We start from the raw sequence: 18,596 nt of genomic DNA, 5'->3' as shown, positions 1-18,596 counted from the left end.
AGAAAGAGAAAGAGAAAGAAAAAGAGAAAGAGAAAGAGAAAGAGAGACTCAAGTATATAGAGCCGCAAAGATCCAAACTCATACGTTGCCTTTCGATTGACAGACCCGAGAGAAGAGTACTCTAGTCGCCCCTCCGATTCTGGCGTGACTGCGCTTCAAACCCACCCCTCGCTGTTCCACTCTGGCAAAAGCTGGGAGCCGGCTAAAGTGTAGCCCTCGCGTGATCAATTGCCCCGAAATGGAAGAATCAAGAAACGGCCATCACGACAAAACACTGGAAATTAAAAGGCAGACGTCGCCACGGCATCGACCAGTGGCTCAACGGGCCGTGGCTTTTTGAGGGTATCTTGAAATCAGATTGGCAGAAAACAGATTGTCATGTCCAAACATTCTGTTCCTGTAATGTTTCGATATCGCACGAAACAAGTGCTAACGCTTCGGCTGCTGTTGAAAGATCCAGCCTCAGAAGGCATGATAAAAAGAATCCATTGCAGCAGTCGCCTCCATCTTTCGCAGCCAATACTTCGAAGCGTACACTAGTGCTCGAGCCTTTAGGAAGCCACCATTTTCGGGAAAGCCGAGAGCTCAGATCGTGTGCTTTTCTTGAATTGACCCAGTGTCCGGCGTTTCCGGGTGTAGCCTCTAAGGAGGGTATACTAATTCTGGTGTACCATAGCTTGTGTTAAGGCATACTTACCGGAAGACGTCGATGTGATGGAGACCATTTCACCATTTCTCCATTCATCCTTTCGGAGTATAGCTGTGATCCGTTTCTTTTCTTCTTTCCTTTCTGTCTCTATTTTTTCTGCTTCCTGTGTTTCTCTCATAGACCCTAATTATATTCTCAATAAAATGAAAATATCATCACAGTATAAAAGCATCCTTGTTTTATTCTCAATAAATTGCAAATATCACCACCACAATAAGCCATCAATTTAAGAATACAGCCCGATGTTTGTAAATCATTTCAAAAAGCGGAACACCAATAATAGTCTAACACATTATACCCAGCTAGCTGGTCTGTCTTATTTATATCCCGCACACGTTGTGAGAGGTCAATACATTAGCACACCAGAACCAGCAGGGCCCGCAGCTCCATAGCACTGGACCCATAAAGCGAGGCCAGGATTTCAAAACTCAGAACGCCCCTAAGAAATGCCCCCTAACATGACAGACCCGACAGCAAACAGAATCCCAGAAAACCCGCACGTGAATCAAACGCAAGAATTTTCCACCCAAGTGGTTCCAACCGAACAGATCGCCATTTCCGGGGCATACGCCTGGCCCTGCGTATTGATCGGCACGCGCGCGTAATCGCCAGCACAGATCATGGGAGATGTGCACGCTCCTCCACACGACAAGTCCAGGTCTTCCATACACCGTCCTAACGCCGCCACAGCATCATGTCCCGGCCCCCCAAGTCCAGCGAGGCGCTTGGAATCGCCGAGGCGTTTCATGCCCAGGCGGAAAATATCCGCCACAAGCGTTCCGTGCGCATTTGCGTGGACGATTTCGCCCCCACATCGACCTTGGCGGATATCTGCGGCACGCTTTCCATGATCCTCGACCAGCACAGCCCGCCCATCCAGCTCGAGCACATCGGGCTTGCGGAAAACCAGCTCCAGCGGCTTCCCGCGGAGTTCTGGCTGCTCTGCAGCGCCAGCCTACGAACGCTCGACTTGCGCCTGAACCAGCTTTTCTCGGTGCCCGAAAACCTCGCGCTGCACTGCCCGAACTTGGAGAACTTGGACCTCCTGAACAACTGGATCACGCAGGTGGAGCCGGCGCTGTTTTCCCCGCTCAGGAGCCTCCGGTTCTTGCTGCTCAGGGACAACCGCATCACGCACGTGCCCCCTGCTTTGAGCGGCATCAGCAGCCTCCAAACGCTCGTTGTTTCCGGCAACCCGCTCGCGGCGCCGAATGCAGACGCAGAAAACACCACGCCCGCCCGATCCAGAGATCCGCGGGCGCTTGTGCTGCCCAGCAGCCCGCCCTGCGACCAGCGCACGGAGATCACACTAGACCCCCAGGCGTCCGGCCAGCCGTGGCCCATGTTTTCCCCCATGCCCTCCATCGAACGCACGCAGTCTCTCGTGGATACGCGCACACGGTCGCTGAAGGCGTCGAGGCGCATGGGGCTCATCATCAACAGCAAGCAGATCACGCCCGACAAGATCTCCTATTCCTCGGCCGGCGACTCAGGCACACCCAGCAAGCCGCCGCGCAAGCTCCTGTTGCCCAGCAGAGAGAATAGCGACTTGGGCGACGCCAGCCGCTTTTTGGCGCCGGAAACGCCGCCTTTGGCCGCGACTTTCACGTCCGCTCTCCACGCGGAATCGCGGCCCGGCTCCAGGCCCGTCCTGTCTCCCAAAATGGAGCCCGCTGGGCCAAGTGCAACGCCTGGCGTGCCAGGGGCCGTGCTCCAGAAGCCGGCGAAAGACCCGGAGCATAGTCTGGACGGGCACGCAGAATTAGACCCGGAGCCAGTGTCCTACTTCCGGCGCTTGTCTGTGTTGCAAGAAACGCCCATGGACGGGACCGTGGTGGAAACGCCGCCGTCCAACAATGCCAGCGAAGACACGGACTTGCTGAGGCATCCGTCGGCAGCGAAGAACGAGGTGCCGGCTCCAAAGTTGCATCCGCCCAAACGCAAAGTGTCGAGCGCCCAACAAAACCTGTACTTCGGGCTGCTACCCCCCAACGCCCCTGGCCTGGGACCAACGCACGGCACAATGCACGAAAAGAGCGTGATCGTGAAGGCCTCCCGCAAAATCCTCTTTTCTTTCTCGGAGTTGCACCTTTCCATCAAGCGCTTTGCCGGCTTCTGCGGCGACAAGAAGCTCTCGCTGAGAATCGTGCGGCTTGTCCACTCGTCGAAGGAACACATCGACGATCTTGTCAGAGCCATGGAGGCCATGGAGGACGGCGAGGACAACCACAGCTCTGTGGTCGGCTCTCTCCACGCCTGCATCGGCTCGTTCAAGACGATCCTCACGGCAATCAGCGAGAACTTCGCGGCACTCGTGGCCAAGATCGACACGTGCTTTATCCGCATGGTGCTCCTCACGCTTTTCGGCTCGCTCCACGAGTTGCAGAACGCACACAGGCTCCTCACAAACACGGGCAACGCGCCTCGCCCGCTCCCTTCTCTCACCCGGAACGCGTCGTCTCTGATGTCCAGCTTGGCCGACTCTAAAGTTAAACACAACCAAGCAGGGCCCACATCAACAGGACACAGTCAGGCGGCCCAAATCCCGGCTGTCTACAGCCAACCGGCACCTGCACCGGTGGGACCGGCTGCGGGCCAAGCAGGCTTGGAGGACCTTTCACTAGAAACGCCGTCGATCGCTTCCGCCTCCGAGGCCGTGGCCACGTTGGAAGAGATCGACGAGAGACTATACCAGACTATCAGTTCGGCCACGATCAACGCGCAGGTCGTGTTCAGCGAGTTGACCAAAACCATCAGCAAGAGCGCCATGGCGTCGGCCACCACCGGCACGGGCGCGCCGCTCGGCTCGGCCGTGGCTGCGAAGTTCAAGGAGTTGACCCAGGTGTGCATGACGTCCATGGAAATCACCAAGCGGCTCGTGGCAAAGCTCGCTGCGATCCGCGACAGCCCCGACCCGGCGTCCCGCAGGTCTTTCTGGGACGACATCAATCTCTTTCTCAAGGCCGTGATCCTGACGTTCTCGGCCGTGAAGGGCATCATGCGTGACGCGCCCATTTTCAACGAGGTGCGCGGGTCCATGGCAAACTTGACCAAGACTACCAAGGAGCTCACGATCATCCTAGAAGCCTCTTCGTACAAGGCCATTTCGGATGCGGTCGGCTCGCTGCCCAACAACAACACGTGGCACATGAGCAACGGGCCGCCCGCAGGTGCCAACGGCACCTCGTCAATGCTGCAAACTGCCGGGCCCATGTCCGCGGTATCAATGCCGCTGGCAGCCGGGCCGATGTCCGCGGTGCGTACGCCATTGGTGGCCACAGTGGGGACCACTGCTGCGCAAGCACTCCTCCCCCAGCAAGACCCCCAGCATGGCCCTGGCACGCCGAGCCATGGCAAACATAATCTTCCCCCTTTGAACTTGCCCCCGCTGGTGACCACAGAGTCGTACAACGGTGGGCTCCACACTGCACCTGTACAGTCTATGGAACAGTTCTACGCGAAAAACGTGAATCCCTTCGACCGCATATAGACGTGGTGCGAACGCTGCCCCGGCTCTGGGATCACAGAAGCGTAAGGTTATTTTTTTGCCCCCTTTATTTTTTCCCCTCTTCAATTCTTGGCCTGATCATCCAGGCCACTGACAGCGGACTGCAGAATGGGAAGGTTCCCTTCTTTATACTCGCTTTTTCAAACCAAGGAGAACATCGAGTCTTTTGGCGTGCAGACCAAATTGGGCGACCAGCGGTATCTCGCCGCGTGGGACTTCAGTGCACAGCTCTGTGCCATCGAGCACCCGGGCGTGGCCCCATGTTTTTTCCCTTCTGACTTCTCGCTGGTGCCCGGGCGGCGACTGGCGCAAGATATCTCCACACTCGTGGATCGGTGCCCGTCTTTGATTTTCTACGAAGAGTACCACAAAAAGACGCTTGTCAGCATGGCGCTGCCGCTTTTGGACGCAGACCCGCCTCCGCTGCCCCCAGACTCCTCCAATCTACAGGTGGCGAGAGGAAGGGCGTATCGCCAAATATCCCTGTCGCGGGCTTGTGTGGAAGACTTGGAGGCTGATGCCCCAGGCCCACAGCCGACCGAAGACGCATGCCAGGCCGGGCCCGTCAATCCCAAGATCGAGGAGATCGACACAGACAATTCCCTGCCAAACAGCGCGACGAAGCCCATGGCGCTGACGTCTGTCAAGACAATGAGTATCCCAGCACACAAGCTAAGCGTGACCTGGATGGACGCAATTCCAAGCATGTCGCAGAAGGCGACCGGCGTCCACGCTCTCAAGGGTGCAAGATTGCGTGACGTCTGGAGCGCAATGCCAGAGAGCACCAGCCAATATGTCAAAGAGACTGTTCACCACAACCTTGGCTGCCTACGGCGCTCGATTCTTCGCCGCTACACGGGCCGCGTGGGCGAACTAATCATCGACGATAGCCCCTGGACCCACGCCGAGGACACGTTCGTCACGCGGTTGACATCCGAGATCCGCAATCTCCAAACAGAGATTCTGCAGTTTCTCCAGTCATGGGACAACTCCGCATAGACTTTTACTTTTAATTAGATTTCTCATACTACCATACCATACAGTATAACAACCACGTCTCCCGCAGCACGTAAATGTGAACTGGGCCGTGCCTTGCAAAAAAGAAAGCACAGCTCCGGGTTCATAGTCACTTGGTATTGGAACCGGTGGGTTTGCAGCAATCGGGCGGCCCAGGCCGGGGAACGCCGGTGCCTGCACACAAGGAGGGGCTCGCGCGAACAGCCGGAGTCCCGCCAGGGCCGCGGGCCCGCCGCGGAGACCGGCAAAGCCGCGGCCCCTCCGCGGGGTCTGCCGCTGCCGCGCGTGCCCCGGATTTTCTTATCGCAATCTATATAAGGCGCAGCGTGCCAGGATGGACCACCCCCACCACAAAACAACAACATCATGCCCGTCTCGGAATTGCAAGTCACGCCTGCGCTCAACGGTTTTGGCTGCACAATCGCGTTGCCCAGCTACGCCGAAAACGACCCCTCCAAACTCAACGACACGGACTTCCAGAAGTTGTACGACGCCACGCTCACGTACCTTGTCGTGGTGCTTCCTGGCCTAGCGGACCTCCCGCCAAAAAGCCAATACATCTTGACCAAGCGCTTCGACCCCTCCATTCCGGAGCCGAAGGGCGAAAGCGGCGCCGGGTACGGCCACGGCAAGGAGTTCCGCCACACGCAGTCGGTGCTCCGCAAAGACGGGACCTCCGTGAAGTCACAGCCGCAGGTGCAGATCTTGGGCCAGGGCCGGTTTGCCGCGGGCGAGCCGGGCAACGAGAACGGCGAGGAAATCAGCCTCACGCACCCCTCGCACACGTCCTTCCACAAGGACCCGTTGTCCGAGACGCAGATCCAGCAGAACCACCAGACGCGGTTCTACCGATGGCACATTGACTCGGCGCTCTACGACTTGTCGCCGCCTTTGGTGACCACGCTCTTGGGCATCAAGGTGCCGCCGGCCACGCAGACGCAGACCATCGACTACGACGACGGGTCCGGTGACAAGTTGTCGCTCACGCAGGGCGCCACGTGTTTTGTCAGCGGGGCCGCGGCGTTCGACCGGCTCAGCGCCGCCGAGAAGGACTATGCGCTCAACACCACGGTGGAGTACGCGCCGCATCCGTACATCTTCATCTCGCCGGCCAAGGCCGAGAAGGACGGGCTCACCATGGCCTCGCAGGGCTTGGAGACGCCGCTCGCCGACTTGCCAGAGTGGGAGCAGGCCAAGGTCAAGAAGTTGCCCATGGTGTGGACCAATCCGGTCACGCACAGGCACCACTTGCAGATCCACGGCTGCTGCCTCTACAAGTTGCACACGCGGAACGGCGACAAAACAGACACGTTGGCGTTGGAGGCCGCGCGGGCCAAGGTGCGCGAGTTGATGCGGCCGGCCATCGCGCCGCAGAACGTGTTGGCGCACTCCTGGAAAGAGGGCGACTTGGTGATTTTCTTCAACCGCGGCGTGTGGCACTCGGTGACGGGCGAGTTCAAGGCCGTCAACAACGGCGCGGACGAGAAGAGATTGATGCACCAGTGCAACATTGCCAGCGGCGCGGACCCGGTCACTGTGCGGTGAGCGGCGCCCGGCCAGAACATGTAGAAAATAAACGGAAGACCAAGGGACTTGGGTCTCGTAGACAGCGGCCCCGGAGGCAGGCTTCCGGCCGCCGGTATCTTTTGCCGCCAATCCCTTCATTGGCCGGCCTGGTCATGATATTATTGGGGCCGTCTGGCGCGCGCACGACCGGTGCCGGACATTGGAGTCTCGGGTGCTCGCCGAGGTTCTGCGGGCATCACCGGAACCCATTGCGTTCATAGAGGCAGAATCCATTGCGTTCATACGACCGTAGAACCAGTTGCTCCGCTCAGCGTTTGTTTGAAATCTGCAACAAAGAAGCATCGTTTTCGTCGAACCCACGGCCCAACAAAAAACGGCCTTTCACCATCGTCTCCATTGAACCGAGCGGACTCGTTCGTTCCACAGGCCCAAAGAAGAAAACCCGGTCTCGTCAGGAGCCGCAGATTCCACACCACCTCCGACCAGCCCACCCGTGACAATGATCGGCACGTACGTGACCATCGCCACGTGCAACTTGAACCAGTGGGCCCTCGACTTCGAGGGCAACAGAGACAGGATCTTGGAGAGCATCCGCCAGGCCAAGCAGCAGAACGCCATGCTCCGCGTCGGCCCCGAGTTGGAGGTGTGCGGGTATGGGTGTCTCGACCACTTTGCCGAGAACGACGTCTACCACCAGTCGTGGCAGGTGTACGCCCAGATCTTGGCCCATCCCGACACCAAGGACATCATCGTGGACATCGGCATGCCCATCATCCACAAGTCCATCAAGTACAACTGCCGCGTGTTGAGTCACAACGGGCGCATCCTTTACATCCGCCCCAAGTTGCACTTGGCCAACGACGGCAACTACCGCGAGATGCGCTACTTCACGCCCTGGAGCCGCGTGCGGTACCACGAGACGTACGTGTTGCCCAAGCACATCCAGCAGGCGACGGGCCAGGCCTCGGTGGTCATTGGCGACGTGGTCTTGGGCACCTTGGAGACCAAGATCGGCGCCGAGACCTGCGAGGAGTTGTTCACGCCGCAGTCGCCGCACCTCGCCATGGCGCTCGACGGCGTGGAGATCATCACCAACTCGCTGGGCCTGCACCACGAGCTCCGCAAGTTGGACACGCGCCTCGACTTGATCTGCGGCGCGTCCAGGAAGTGCGGCGGCATCTACCTCTATGCCAACCAGAAGGGCTGCGACGGCGACCGCTTGTACTATGACGGGTGCGCGTGCATCGTGGTCAACGGCCAGATGGTGGCGCAGGGCTCGCAGTTCTCGCTTGCGGACGTCGAGGTGGTGGCCGCCACCATCGACCTCGACGACGTGCGCTCGTACCGCAACATGAAGTCCGCGGCGCTCCAGTCGGTGACGCAGAACACGCCCTACCACACCGTGGCCACGGACATCGAGATGTGCCCGGAGGCGCGCAGTTTCGACAGCTCCGTGCGCCCCACCAAGCCGCTTGCCCGGATCCGCTACCACACGCCCGAGGAGGAGATCGCGCTCGGGCCCGCGTGCTGGCTCTGGGACTACTTGCGGCGGTCCAAGACCGCGGGCTTTTTCTTGCCCTTGAGCGGCGGCATCGACTCGTGCGCAACGGCGGTCATCGTCCACTCCATGTGCCGGCTCGTGGTGGCCGCAGTGCAGGCCGGCGACGCCACGGTGTTGGCGGACCTCCGGATGTTGGTGCACGACGCGCAGTTCGAGCCGACGACGCCGCAGGAGGTCGCGGGCCGCTTGTTCTACACGTCGTTCATGGGCACGGCCAACTCGTCCGCGGACACCCGGCTGCGGGCCAAGCAGCTCGCGGCCAAGATCGGCTCCTACCACATCGACATGAACATGGACACGCTCGTGGCGGGTGTGGTCAGCGTGTTCGAGGTGGCCACGGGCAAGCGGCCCGTGTTCAAGATCTTTGGCGGCTCGCAAACGGAGAACTTGGCGTTGCAGAACATCCAGGCGCGCTTGCGCATGGTGCTCAGCTACCTCTTTGCGCAGCTCTTGCCCTGGACGCGCAGCAAGCAGGGCGGCTTGCTCGTGTTGGGCAGTGCCAACGTGGACGAGTGCTTGCGGGGCTACTTGACCAAGTACGACTGCTCCAGCGCGGACTTGAACCCGATCGGCGGCATCTCCAAGACCGACTTGAAGGCTTTCATCGCGTGGGCGGAGCCGGGCTTCGGCTTGCCCATTCTCCGCGAATTCCTCGACGCCACGCCCACGGCGGAGTTGGAGCCCATCACCGAGGACTACGTGCAGTCGGACGAGGTGGACATGGGCATGTCGTACGCGGAGCTCTCCGTGTTTGGCCGGTTGCGCAAGGTGGACAAGTGCGGGCCGGAGTCCATGTTCGTCAAGTTGTACCACGAGTGGTCGCAGCCGCCCTTCAACTACACGGCCGAGGTCATTGCGGAGAAGGTCAAGCGCTTCTGGTTCTTCTACGCCATCAACAGGCACAAGATGACCACCATGACGCCCTCGTACCACGCGGAGCAGTACTCGCCCGACGACAACCGCTTCGACTTGCGCCCGTTCTTGATCAACCCCCGGTTCCCGCTTGCGAGCCGCAACATCGACGGCATCGTGGCCAGGATCAACGAGCAGAACGGGGGCCTCGACAGCAAGGGCCTCGGCGTGGACTGAGGTGGGCGTGGACTGGGTCGGTGAAGGCCGCATATTGGATCGGTGGAGGCCGCAGATTGGGTCGGTGGAGGCCGCAGCCTACGTGTGGATCTGGCCCCCCCCAGAGCGCGATGCTGCGCTGGCGGCTCTGCGCGTGCGAGCCGCAGAGGCGGCGCATGAACTCGGAGAGCGTCGCGGCCACTTGCCGCGGGATGTCCTCGTGGAGGAAGTGGCCCGCGTTGGTGGAGTTGTTGAACACCACGAGCTGGAAGCGGCCCTGCATCTGGCCGATGGTCAAGCCCTTGTCCAAAGTCTCGCTGCTGGAGAGCACGAGCATTTTCGCTAGGCTCTGTTTTGTCAAGCGACACGCCAAGAACTTCCGCGAGAGTCCGTCGAACCACGTGTGCCACGACGGCGCCATGTCCAGGAGGCTGGCCTTCCACACCAAGCCGCCGCCGGGCCCGCGCACAAGCAACTCGGGCACGCTGACGCGCGCCGACTCCTCGTTCCGTAGCAAGCGCGTCTGTAGGTGCCAGCGGATGGCCTGGCCGTACGAGCCGAACGCCCGCGGCCGCTTGTGGAGGAACACCGCCATCTGCAGCAACGAGCGCACCGCCGTGTCCTCGACGACGTCCACAACCACGAGCCCGCGGACGTTGCAGTCCAGGTCCGGGAACCGCGCCACGAACTCCGTGAGCACAGCGCCGCCGAGCGAGTGGCCCACCAAGCACACGGGGTTGCCGGGCCGGTGGCGCTCGCAGAACTCGCGCATGACAAACGCAAAGTCGCCCGCGAGGTCCGCCAACGTGTACCGGAGCCCTGGCGGGCACGTGCCGCCGTGCCCCCGCGCGTCGAAAGCAAAGACGCCGGGCACGTCGTCGCCCTCGGCAAGGTCGCGGAGCTGCCGCGCCAAGCACCAGAACGTCATGGCCGACGACCCTGCGCCGTGGTGGCACACATAGAGCGGCGCGGCCGGCGACCCTGCCGGCGCGTAGTACGTGTTGAAACAGACGCCCGTCGCGGGGTCGGTGTACGCCGCCTGGACGGGGAAAAGCGCCGCTTTCGCTGCGCACGAGGCGGCGGCCGCCGGCGGCGGGGTTTCTGTGGCCGCAGCACCCGGAACCGGCGCCGGCCGGGGCTCGCAGGAGCGTGCAGGCGGCGGCGTTTCGGCGACCGGGTCCAACCCAAAGTCCATCGCGCGTTTGAGCACGGCCTTTTTCCGGAACCCGCTCATGGTGGGGGAGGGCGCGCTGCGGCGATGTACCGCTCGACACAAGGGGTGGGGCGTGGGTTCCGGCGTGGCTTTTATCCACACCTGGTCTCGGTGGTGGGGTCTCGGGAGCGGGTCTCCCGCAGTCGCTGTGGCGGGGCCAGGCTCGGGGCACTACCTGTACGGAGCACCAAGCAGAGGGCTCGGTGGGGGTCGAGCGAAGACGCGGGTGTTGAAGAAGACGTGGTCTCAAAGAAACGTGGTCTCAAAGAAGACGGTCTCAAAGAAACGTGGTCTCAAAGAAACGTGGTCTCAAAGAAACGTGGTCTCAAAGAAGACGTGGTCTCAAAGAATTCGAGAGTCTTGAAAGAAGACGGTCTCAAAGAATACGCGAGTCCTGAAACAAGACGTGTGTCTCAAAAGAAGACGTGGGTCTCAAAGAAGACGGTCTCAAAGAATTCGAGAGTCTTGAAACAAGACGTGTGTCTCAAAAGAAGACGTGGTCTCAAAGAAGACGTGGGTCTTGAAAGAAGACGGTCTCGAAAGAAGACTTATGTCTCAAAGAATACGCGAGTCTTGAAAGAAGACTTATGTCTCAAAGAATACGCGAGTCTTGAAAGAAGACGTGGGTCTCAAAAGAAGACGTGGGTCTCAAAGAAACGTGGATCTCTAAGAAACGTGGGTCTCAAAGAATACTCGAGTCTTGAAAGAAGACGGTCAAAGAAACGTGGGTCTCAACGAAACGGGGATCTCTAAAAACGGGGATCTCTAAAAACGGGGATCTCTAAAAACGTACCGGCGGTTTGCTCCCGCCTCCAGCAACCCGTCAGGAAGACCACCATCAGAGCACGCAGCTTGTCCCCGCGCGGCCTGGGAGCCGGGCGCTGTGTGCAGGACCCCGACCTCGTCATCGGCCAAGGCTCCGGTTCCAGCCCGTCGGCACCGGCCCCCCACGCACAATGGACGGCCCGCCGACGCCGGATTTGACGCGCCACTTCCGCAACATGGCGCTTGCCGTTTTCGTGGCGTTCCGCGCGTTGCAGAACGGCGAGACCCCGGTGGCCTGTGTTTTCGTCCACGGGCCCTCCCAGGCAATTCTAGCGTACGGCTGCAACGACACCAACCGGTCGCTCAACGGCACGAGACACGCGGAGTTCCTCGGCATCGACGCGCTCTTGGCCCGGCACGGGCTCTTGGGGGCGCCGGCGCACGAAATCGCCGCGTTTTTCGCCGACGTCTGGCTCTACGTGACCATCGAGCCCTGTGTCATGTGTGCGCTGGCCCTCCAGCACATCGGCATCGGCCGCGTGTACTTCGGCGCGGCCAACGACCGCTTCGGGGGCAACGGCACGGTGCTCCGCGTCCAGGGCGCCGCGTGCTACCGGAGCATGGGCGGGATCATGCGGCCCGAGGCCATCGCTCTCTTGCGCCAGTTCTACGTCCAGGAAAACGGCAGTGCGCCGGTGCCCAAGGCCAAGAAGAACAAGGACATCGAGGGCAAGGAGTTCCCGGCGAACCTCGACTTCCGCTTGTACGTGAGCGAGCCCGAGTTCTGCCGGGAGATGGGCCCACAGCGAGCGGCGCGCTTCTACCATGCGCCGAACCCGCAAGAGGAAATCACCCCGGTGCTTGGCGCGGGCTATGGCTTGCGCAGCCTCATTACGGAGGACCACGTGCGGCAAATGCCGGCGTACGAGCGGCTCTACCCGGACTCGCCGTGTGAAATCGCCACCGACCTCGCGCGCCTCGCCGCCATGTTGCCCACCATCACCGACGCAGGCGTGGTGGATTTGGGCGGCAAGGCCGACGCGAAGAAACGCAGGCTCCACGGCCCTGGGTGAGTGTTTGCGCGATCGTCCCCCGTGCTCGGGCTCCCGTGGAAGAGGCTGCCCGATCTCACATGGTCTTGGAGTTCCCAATACTTGCCGTGCAGCACGCTTCATTCTATGGTAGACATGATCTGGCTCTGGCCATCAGAGGCTGGCTTCGGAAACCTTACGCCACGCTGGGGAAGATCTGGTATCGGGGTGTATTCTTCGGGCTCCAGGTGCTTCCCTGAAACATGGCTCGCCAAAGATTCCTGGCCTGTATTGTTCTGTGGCCCGGACGACGGACGGAGGCAGCTCAACACCCTTCCTTCGGTTGACAACAAACAGTCTCTCCCAATACAATGAGTGCGTTAAGAATTCTGAACGTAGAATTCTGAACGTAGAATTCTGAACGTAGAATTCTGAACATAGAATTCTGAACGTAGAATTCTGAACGTAGAATCCTGAACGTGGAATAGAATTCCGAACGTAGAATTCTGAACGTAGAATTCTGAACGTAGAAGTCTGAACGCAGAATGCCGAGTGAAGTAGAAGTCTGAACGTAGAAGTCTGAACGTAGAAGTCTGAACGCAGAATGCCGAGTGAAGTAGAAATCCAAACCCATACTCCCGTCATTCAATCAAGTATACGGGCGTTTCCACCCGCGCTTGTCACAGGAAACAAACCCAGGCTTGAAGCCACCAAACCTCTCAATTCGTAACGCCGGTTCATCGGCTCCGGGACCATGTCAGTGAACGTTCTTTCAGTGTCGGCGCTTGCTTATATAAATGTTGCAGTCTGATGCAATTCGAGATAGAATGGATAGTTCGGTATTGGGAATCCAGAATACTCGCTACGGAATTGCCAAAAGCTATCAGCATTCAGCAGCTGGCTTTCCGAGATAAATTGTAGGTATATTAATTACCGTTTCTTCTATCCTTTTTCGGGGGGTTGTCACTTATATACTCCTTTTATGTTTCAATTCATACTCTAGTAATTAATCATTTCTGTTTGTTTGCGCTTTTTTTATGATATCTATCAGGAAGTATCTCATCAGTTTTATAATATACTTTACATGTCTCATAACTATGACTACGTCTATGTCTATTCATTTGTAAATTATCAAGTATGATAGAATGCTTTGGATGAGTTCTTATCTACTTCCATTGTGAAATGTTTTACAAAGTACTCATGCGCACTATGTCCATATCTACTCATGACAAATTTACGAATCCTCTTCAAACATAAACATCACGATGACGTCTAAGATGAATAAACTATTGGATTTTTTGAATATACCAAAAGTTATAGTAAGAAATTTTATTCTGACTATATCAAACCTAGGTTTAGTATAATTATATAACATTTCAGCCTAGATTGGGTAAAGTTCAGTTTTCTTTAAAGAGCAATGATTCTAATACATGAACGATATGATTAAAATGAGATACATATATAATAATCCTATTGTCTTATTCATTAATAAATAACAACTACAACAAATAAAGACAGAGTAAAATGATGATCAGATACTGGTACATCTATAGTTATACCAGTTGATACACATATTAGATTTATAGTTACAGCTATATCCTTTTCGATTCTAGGTTCCAGAAGTAAAATTTTCTCTTCAACTGGTTTCAGTTCTTTTAATGCGGCGTGTGATATTATTTCATCAAACTTTCAGTAATCGGATTCTAATTTAGCGGATTGATCGCGATGCGAATGTAAATTGCGTCTATAAGCTAGCAAATTTAAATGATGACCAGATCTGAATATACCTTTGTTAAAAATAAAGCTTAAATCTATCTTTATATAGTATATATAATTAAAACGTTATTGTAAGGTCCCCGGTATCAGCTTGACACTGGTGGTCCCTGTAAGCGCATATATGACTATATGCACTTCTATTATTGTGATTTCCGCCAGATATCACTTTGAACAACTCATAGAATATTCTCTCGAGTTTCAGGGTTTCCTATCACGTGACCCTTAGTTAAAGTATATAAAGGCGGGATAGAACTCCAGTGAAGCTCTGGGGAAAGCAGTGATCAAATAGTAATACATAAATCCTATGTCCCGTGAAGTCCCTAACACAATAACCTTCCATAATAAGATATTTCAATATAAAAATTATATGAGATATCATTAGTATTCAATAGTTTACCTAAATCTTCAATAGTTAAGCATATCAATACCACCCGGTTTACGAACTTAAAAAAAGAAAGTACCATTTCTATTATGTACTATACCCGGTAAAAAAGCCGGACTGCCCTCACCCCTCTTTCGGGGCAATAAATTCATAACTCTTCCATCTTCAAATCTTGGTTCTATAGAACGATCACTAAAGGTGGAAAAGAGAGTATAATTAAAACAGGCAAATAAAGATGTCAAGCGCCATAAATGAAAAAGTGAAAACGGTCAATGATATCTTAGTTAAAGACTATCTGCACTTGTATATGTCGCTACAGACTGATTCACCGAGGTTGGGCTATAATCGTCTAAACGTGCAGTCGGAGCTTACATGTATATATTAATCCCCTCGGGATATATCCCGGTTAATCCTTTAAAGCATTTTAGTATATATATAAAGGTGTAAGAAAAATATTTGGATACAAAAATAAGAGGGTATGTCAAAAAGTTTATAGAACACACAAGTATGAAACCCTTGTAGGTCAAACCCATGTAGGTTATTCGAAATTGGAAGACGCCGAATACCTTAGATTGACAAAAAGACCCTAAGCAGCTTTCTATAATTTCATTTTGACTATACTAGGCTTAGGTCGAGCAAAAATATAGAATATTTCAGATTAGATAAGGATGAATTCAGTATTCCAAAAAAAGAGTTTATATAAAGATGATATGAAAAAGATGATATGAAATAAATGAGAAACCCAAATGTCTAAATGAACTGAAATTCCTATATAATAGTATAAAACCTACTATAGGCCTGCACCTTAATTGACGAAAGGCATGAAAAGAAGTAAAGTGTCCAGAAACTGGGATTGGTCTCAGTTCGTTTGTTCGAGATCTTATTTTAATGATTAAGAACGATACTCTGTTGATCTTCTATGGAGGTCCAAAAGGTTGAAGTGAACCATAATGTTATCATCTGAAGAGAGTTGCAGGTAAAAGCGACTAAGGCCAATCATAACCAGATTTTGCGTTTTACAATGACTACATCTATCTATATTGTTTCTATATCTTTAATTCCACTGGTTGCTCCGTTTATTCCTTTATGAGTTTTCTAATGAGCTTCTTGAAGAAGTAAAGACAAATCCTTACCCTGCTTCTCATGGTTACAACAATCCAGTTGAAGTTTCTCAATGTCTTATTATTCTTCAAAAGACTATTGGACAGTACCTGAGATAGGTGTCAAATGTTATTATTCTGCATTCTTGTTTATACCTAAATTAATAGCGTGTCAAAAAGAAAAAGAATGCCCGGGCGGTTTAACTTCTAATCAGTAAATAAACAAGTATATAGTTTAAATTTGTAAAACAGATGATAGGGTATAATTTACCTCTCAAACTTACTTCTAAGTGAGTGTTCTTTTAAAATAAACATCGTAATTTCTAAAGACCTAGTCATTTTCAATCACCGCTCAACTGGGGCAAGAATAGCATAAAGTTTGGTTTTTTAACTAGGTTTCACATTTAGGCTTAGCTGCGTATGGACTAATCTCTCATATTAATATTTCAAGCTGAAATCTCTACCAAAGAAGGGCAATCAACCCAATTATTACAAGAAACCCAAAAAATGAGATTAAGAAAGTCAAGTAATATTAAGTCTGCCATATTAAGACAGCTGCAAGCGAATGGCATCATGAGTCCAAGTCAGTCTGACTCAGTTTCAATCACCTCCAACCAGCACTCCAAAGAAAACAGGACACCTAAACTAGACATAAAAATAGCCAGCTCAATCAAGTTTGATCAGAACGTTAAGTGACACCAAAACAGTCAAGCTCACAAAGCTCAACCACCCTATTCAGTCAACAAATAAATACACCAGATCGTGTGGAATCAGCCACTTCCGACGAGTATTAATCAAGCCTCCACAAAACATAGTGTATCACATGAGCGGCAGGTAAGTCACTGGAGAAGCGGGCATAAAGTAAGCATAGAGTACGCATAGAGTGAACATAACGTCAACATAAAGTCAACAAAACGTCACAAAAGCCAACAACAAATCGACAAAATAAGTATTACCAGATCAAGTGAGTCAGACTGCTCCGATATTCCCCATTTATATTAGTAGTCTCACAAGTCAACACCAAGCGGCTCACCAGTAAAGTCAACATAAAGTCAAAACAAAAATCACAGAAGTCATCAAAGCGTCAACATAACTCAATATAAAGCCAGCAAAAAGCCAGTAGAAACAAATATCGTGTAAATCGGCCGTTTCGACGCGCATTTATTAAAGTCCGCTACAAAACATATATAGTCTAGCACCCCACTAGTAAGCAGGTCACTAGAAAGCCAGAAAAAGTCCGCATGACGTCAACAAGAAATGAAGAAAAAAGCCAACGTAAAGCTAACATAAATTCAACAAGCCACAGGTCAACAAATCACCAAGCCACTGAAATAAATTTTCACCGTCTCACCAATTTCCCACCAATCATCCCTTTTGCTTTTAAAAGAAAAATCAAAATATAGGGTGTCGTTGGAAGGATGTAATCTTCGCCACTAACGAAAAACTATAGAGCCACTGATAGATTGCACCATCAGCTCAGGTATAAGGCACGAGCACCAATTCACGAAATTGCCCATAACCAATAACCACTTTAATCAACTAGATGACATCATCCCATAACATACTTTTGAGAGCCCCCACTATTCTTTATTTTTCTTTTAAAGAAACATCCGATCACCACGATGAACCTTGAGAAAATGCCCCTGACAGATCGCATCCATTGGCTCAGGTATTAGGTGCGAGCTTAAATTCACGGATTCAAGACGTCTCAGGATACCAAAGACTCATCAGAAAAAGTAAGGTGTAGGGACGTCACCCAGTACTAGAGGATTTGCAGAGATCATTTGCAAGTCGCTTGCGTAAGGTTTTGCATGTCAATTTCCTGTCTCCAGGTGTCAAAGAAGTACCTCGATCTTGGTTTTTGAAATGTTGTGTTTTAAAAGTGATTACTCAAAATTTGAAAGGTGAAAAGGAATACTAGCTATGTCAGCCCAATGACTATTCAATTTATTGAGAATTCAGTTACACTCCTCTATTTTGCGAAAATTGATCAGAGATAGTCTGGTCATGTTAATAAAGAAATTATCCTGAAGTGCCTCTGCGATGGTCATTTATTCTCTGGCCCGGTTCTTTGACGTTCACTATGAACCATACATCACACTTGGACATCTTGAATGAAAAACTACAAAAAACAAAGAGAGAATAAACATGTCATCAAAGTTTAGATCATGCCAGGCACAAACTTACATGTATGTTTCATTATGTGACATGAGCCATGAGTCAACTTGTTCGCGACGGCGAATTGACAATTGGCTTTCAGTCATCGTGACATACACCATCCGAGATGATTAATAACAACCGCTTCAAATAATCAACCAGATATCATCACAGGATATTTTTCCTGAGGTACCACACCACTCTTCATGTTTTTTTGTTTTTTTAAAAAACATCATATTATAACGATATAACATAAAGAAAAAACCTATGACAACCCAGGTAATACGCCGCGAGCACCCCACGGAATCTCCCCAAACATTGTCGCCACTTGGATAAATTACCTAAATTTCATCGTTCCATTGAATATGTTTTCCTGAGGGTCCGACCTATTTTTCTTGTTTGTTTTTTTAAGAAGTATCATCTTATAGGGTGTCCCAGAGATGTATTCCCCGCCACCATTGAAAAACCATAAAGAACGAACCTGCAATACATCGCACCATTGGCTCAGGATTATGGCGCGCGCACCAATTCACGGAATCAAGACGTCGTAATTATTGTCAACCACTTGAAAAAAGTCAACTAAACGCCGCCCCATAGGATGTGTTTGAGGGCCCACACCATTGTTCATGTGCTTTTGTTTTTTCAAAGAAACATCATATTATAACGAAAAACTATAACGAAAAACCATAACGAAAATGTCTCTGACAGATCTTGCTAACGGCTCAGGTATTCCGGCGCGTGCACAAATCCACGGAATTCCCCCCCTACAAATCCCCCCCCCC

At 53.1% G+C, this 18,596-nt stretch overlaps 6 protein-coding genes across 6 annotated transcripts; 4 read left to right on the top strand and 2 right to left on the bottom strand.

Moving 5' to 3' along the window:
- Nucleotides 1-1,403: 1,403 nt before the first annotated feature.
- On the top strand, nucleotides 1,404-4,199 carry SOG2 (Sog2p; the record flags this gene model as incomplete). The annotated part of the gene is made up of 2 exons (XM_018857720.1): nucleotides 1,404-3,237; nucleotides 3,313-4,199. The coding sequence occupies 2 exons, from the start codon at nucleotides 1,404-1,406 to the stop codon at nucleotides 4,197-4,199; spliced, it is 2,721 nt and encodes a 906-aa protein (XP_018711330.1).
- A 1,063-nt stretch (nucleotides 4,200-5,262) lies between these two features.
- Nucleotides 5,263-7,020, top strand: METBIDRAFT_206058 (uncharacterized protein). Its single transcript, XM_018854988.1, has one exon. It carries the CDS (start codon nucleotides 5,601-5,603, stop codon nucleotides 6,777-6,779), a length of 1,179 nt encoding a protein of 392 aa, XP_018711329.1. The 5' UTR covers nucleotides 5,263-5,600; the 3' UTR covers nucleotides 6,780-7,020.
- Nucleotides 7,021-7,260: 240 nt separating this feature from the next.
- METBIDRAFT_44325 (glutamine-dependent NAD(+) synthetase) lies at nucleotides 7,261-9,411 on the top strand (the record flags this gene model as incomplete). Its single annotated transcript, XM_018857775.1, has 1 exon — nucleotides 7,261-9,411. The coding sequence occupies one exon, from the start codon at nucleotides 7,261-7,263 to the stop codon at nucleotides 9,409-9,411; it is 2,151 nt and encodes a 716-aa protein (XP_018711328.1).
- Nucleotides 9,412-9,559: 148 nt separating this feature from the next.
- PPE1 (carboxylesterase-mitochondrial 37S ribosomal protein YmS2) lies at nucleotides 9,560-10,453 on the bottom strand (the record flags this gene model as incomplete). Its single annotated transcript, XM_018854750.1, has 1 exon — nucleotides 9,560-10,453. A coding segment is annotated over one exon (894 nt), but the record flags the coding sequence as incomplete, so codon positions are not given.
- Nucleotides 10,454-11,092: 639 nt separating this feature from the next.
- METBIDRAFT_206039 (tRNA(adenine34) deaminase) lies at nucleotides 11,093-12,507 on the top strand. The gene has a single exon (XM_018854987.1). It carries the CDS (start codon nucleotides 11,560-11,562, stop codon nucleotides 12,439-12,441), a length of 882 nt encoding a protein of 293 aa, XP_018711326.1. The 5' UTR covers nucleotides 11,093-11,559; the 3' UTR covers nucleotides 12,442-12,507.
- On the bottom strand, nucleotides 12,508-13,333 carry METBIDRAFT_206019 (uncharacterized protein). The gene has a single exon (XM_018854986.1). It carries the CDS (start codon nucleotides 13,042-13,044, stop codon nucleotides 12,574-12,576), a length of 471 nt encoding a protein of 156 aa, XP_018711325.1. The 5' UTR covers nucleotides 13,045-13,333; the 3' UTR covers nucleotides 12,508-12,573.
- Nucleotides 13,334-18,596: the final 5,263 nt, after the last annotated feature.

Source organism: Metschnikowia bicuspidata, assembly GCF_001664035.1.
Source record: "Metschnikowia bicuspidata var. bicuspidata NRRL YB-4993 chromosome Unknown METBIscaffold_4, whole genome shotgun sequence".
NCBI classification, from domain to species: Eukaryota; Fungi; Ascomycota; class Pichiomycetes; order Serinales; family Metschnikowiaceae; genus Metschnikowia; species Metschnikowia bicuspidata.
The sequence above is the reverse complement of the archived record's forward strand: the minus strand, read 5'-3'. Positions and strand labels throughout refer to the sequence as shown.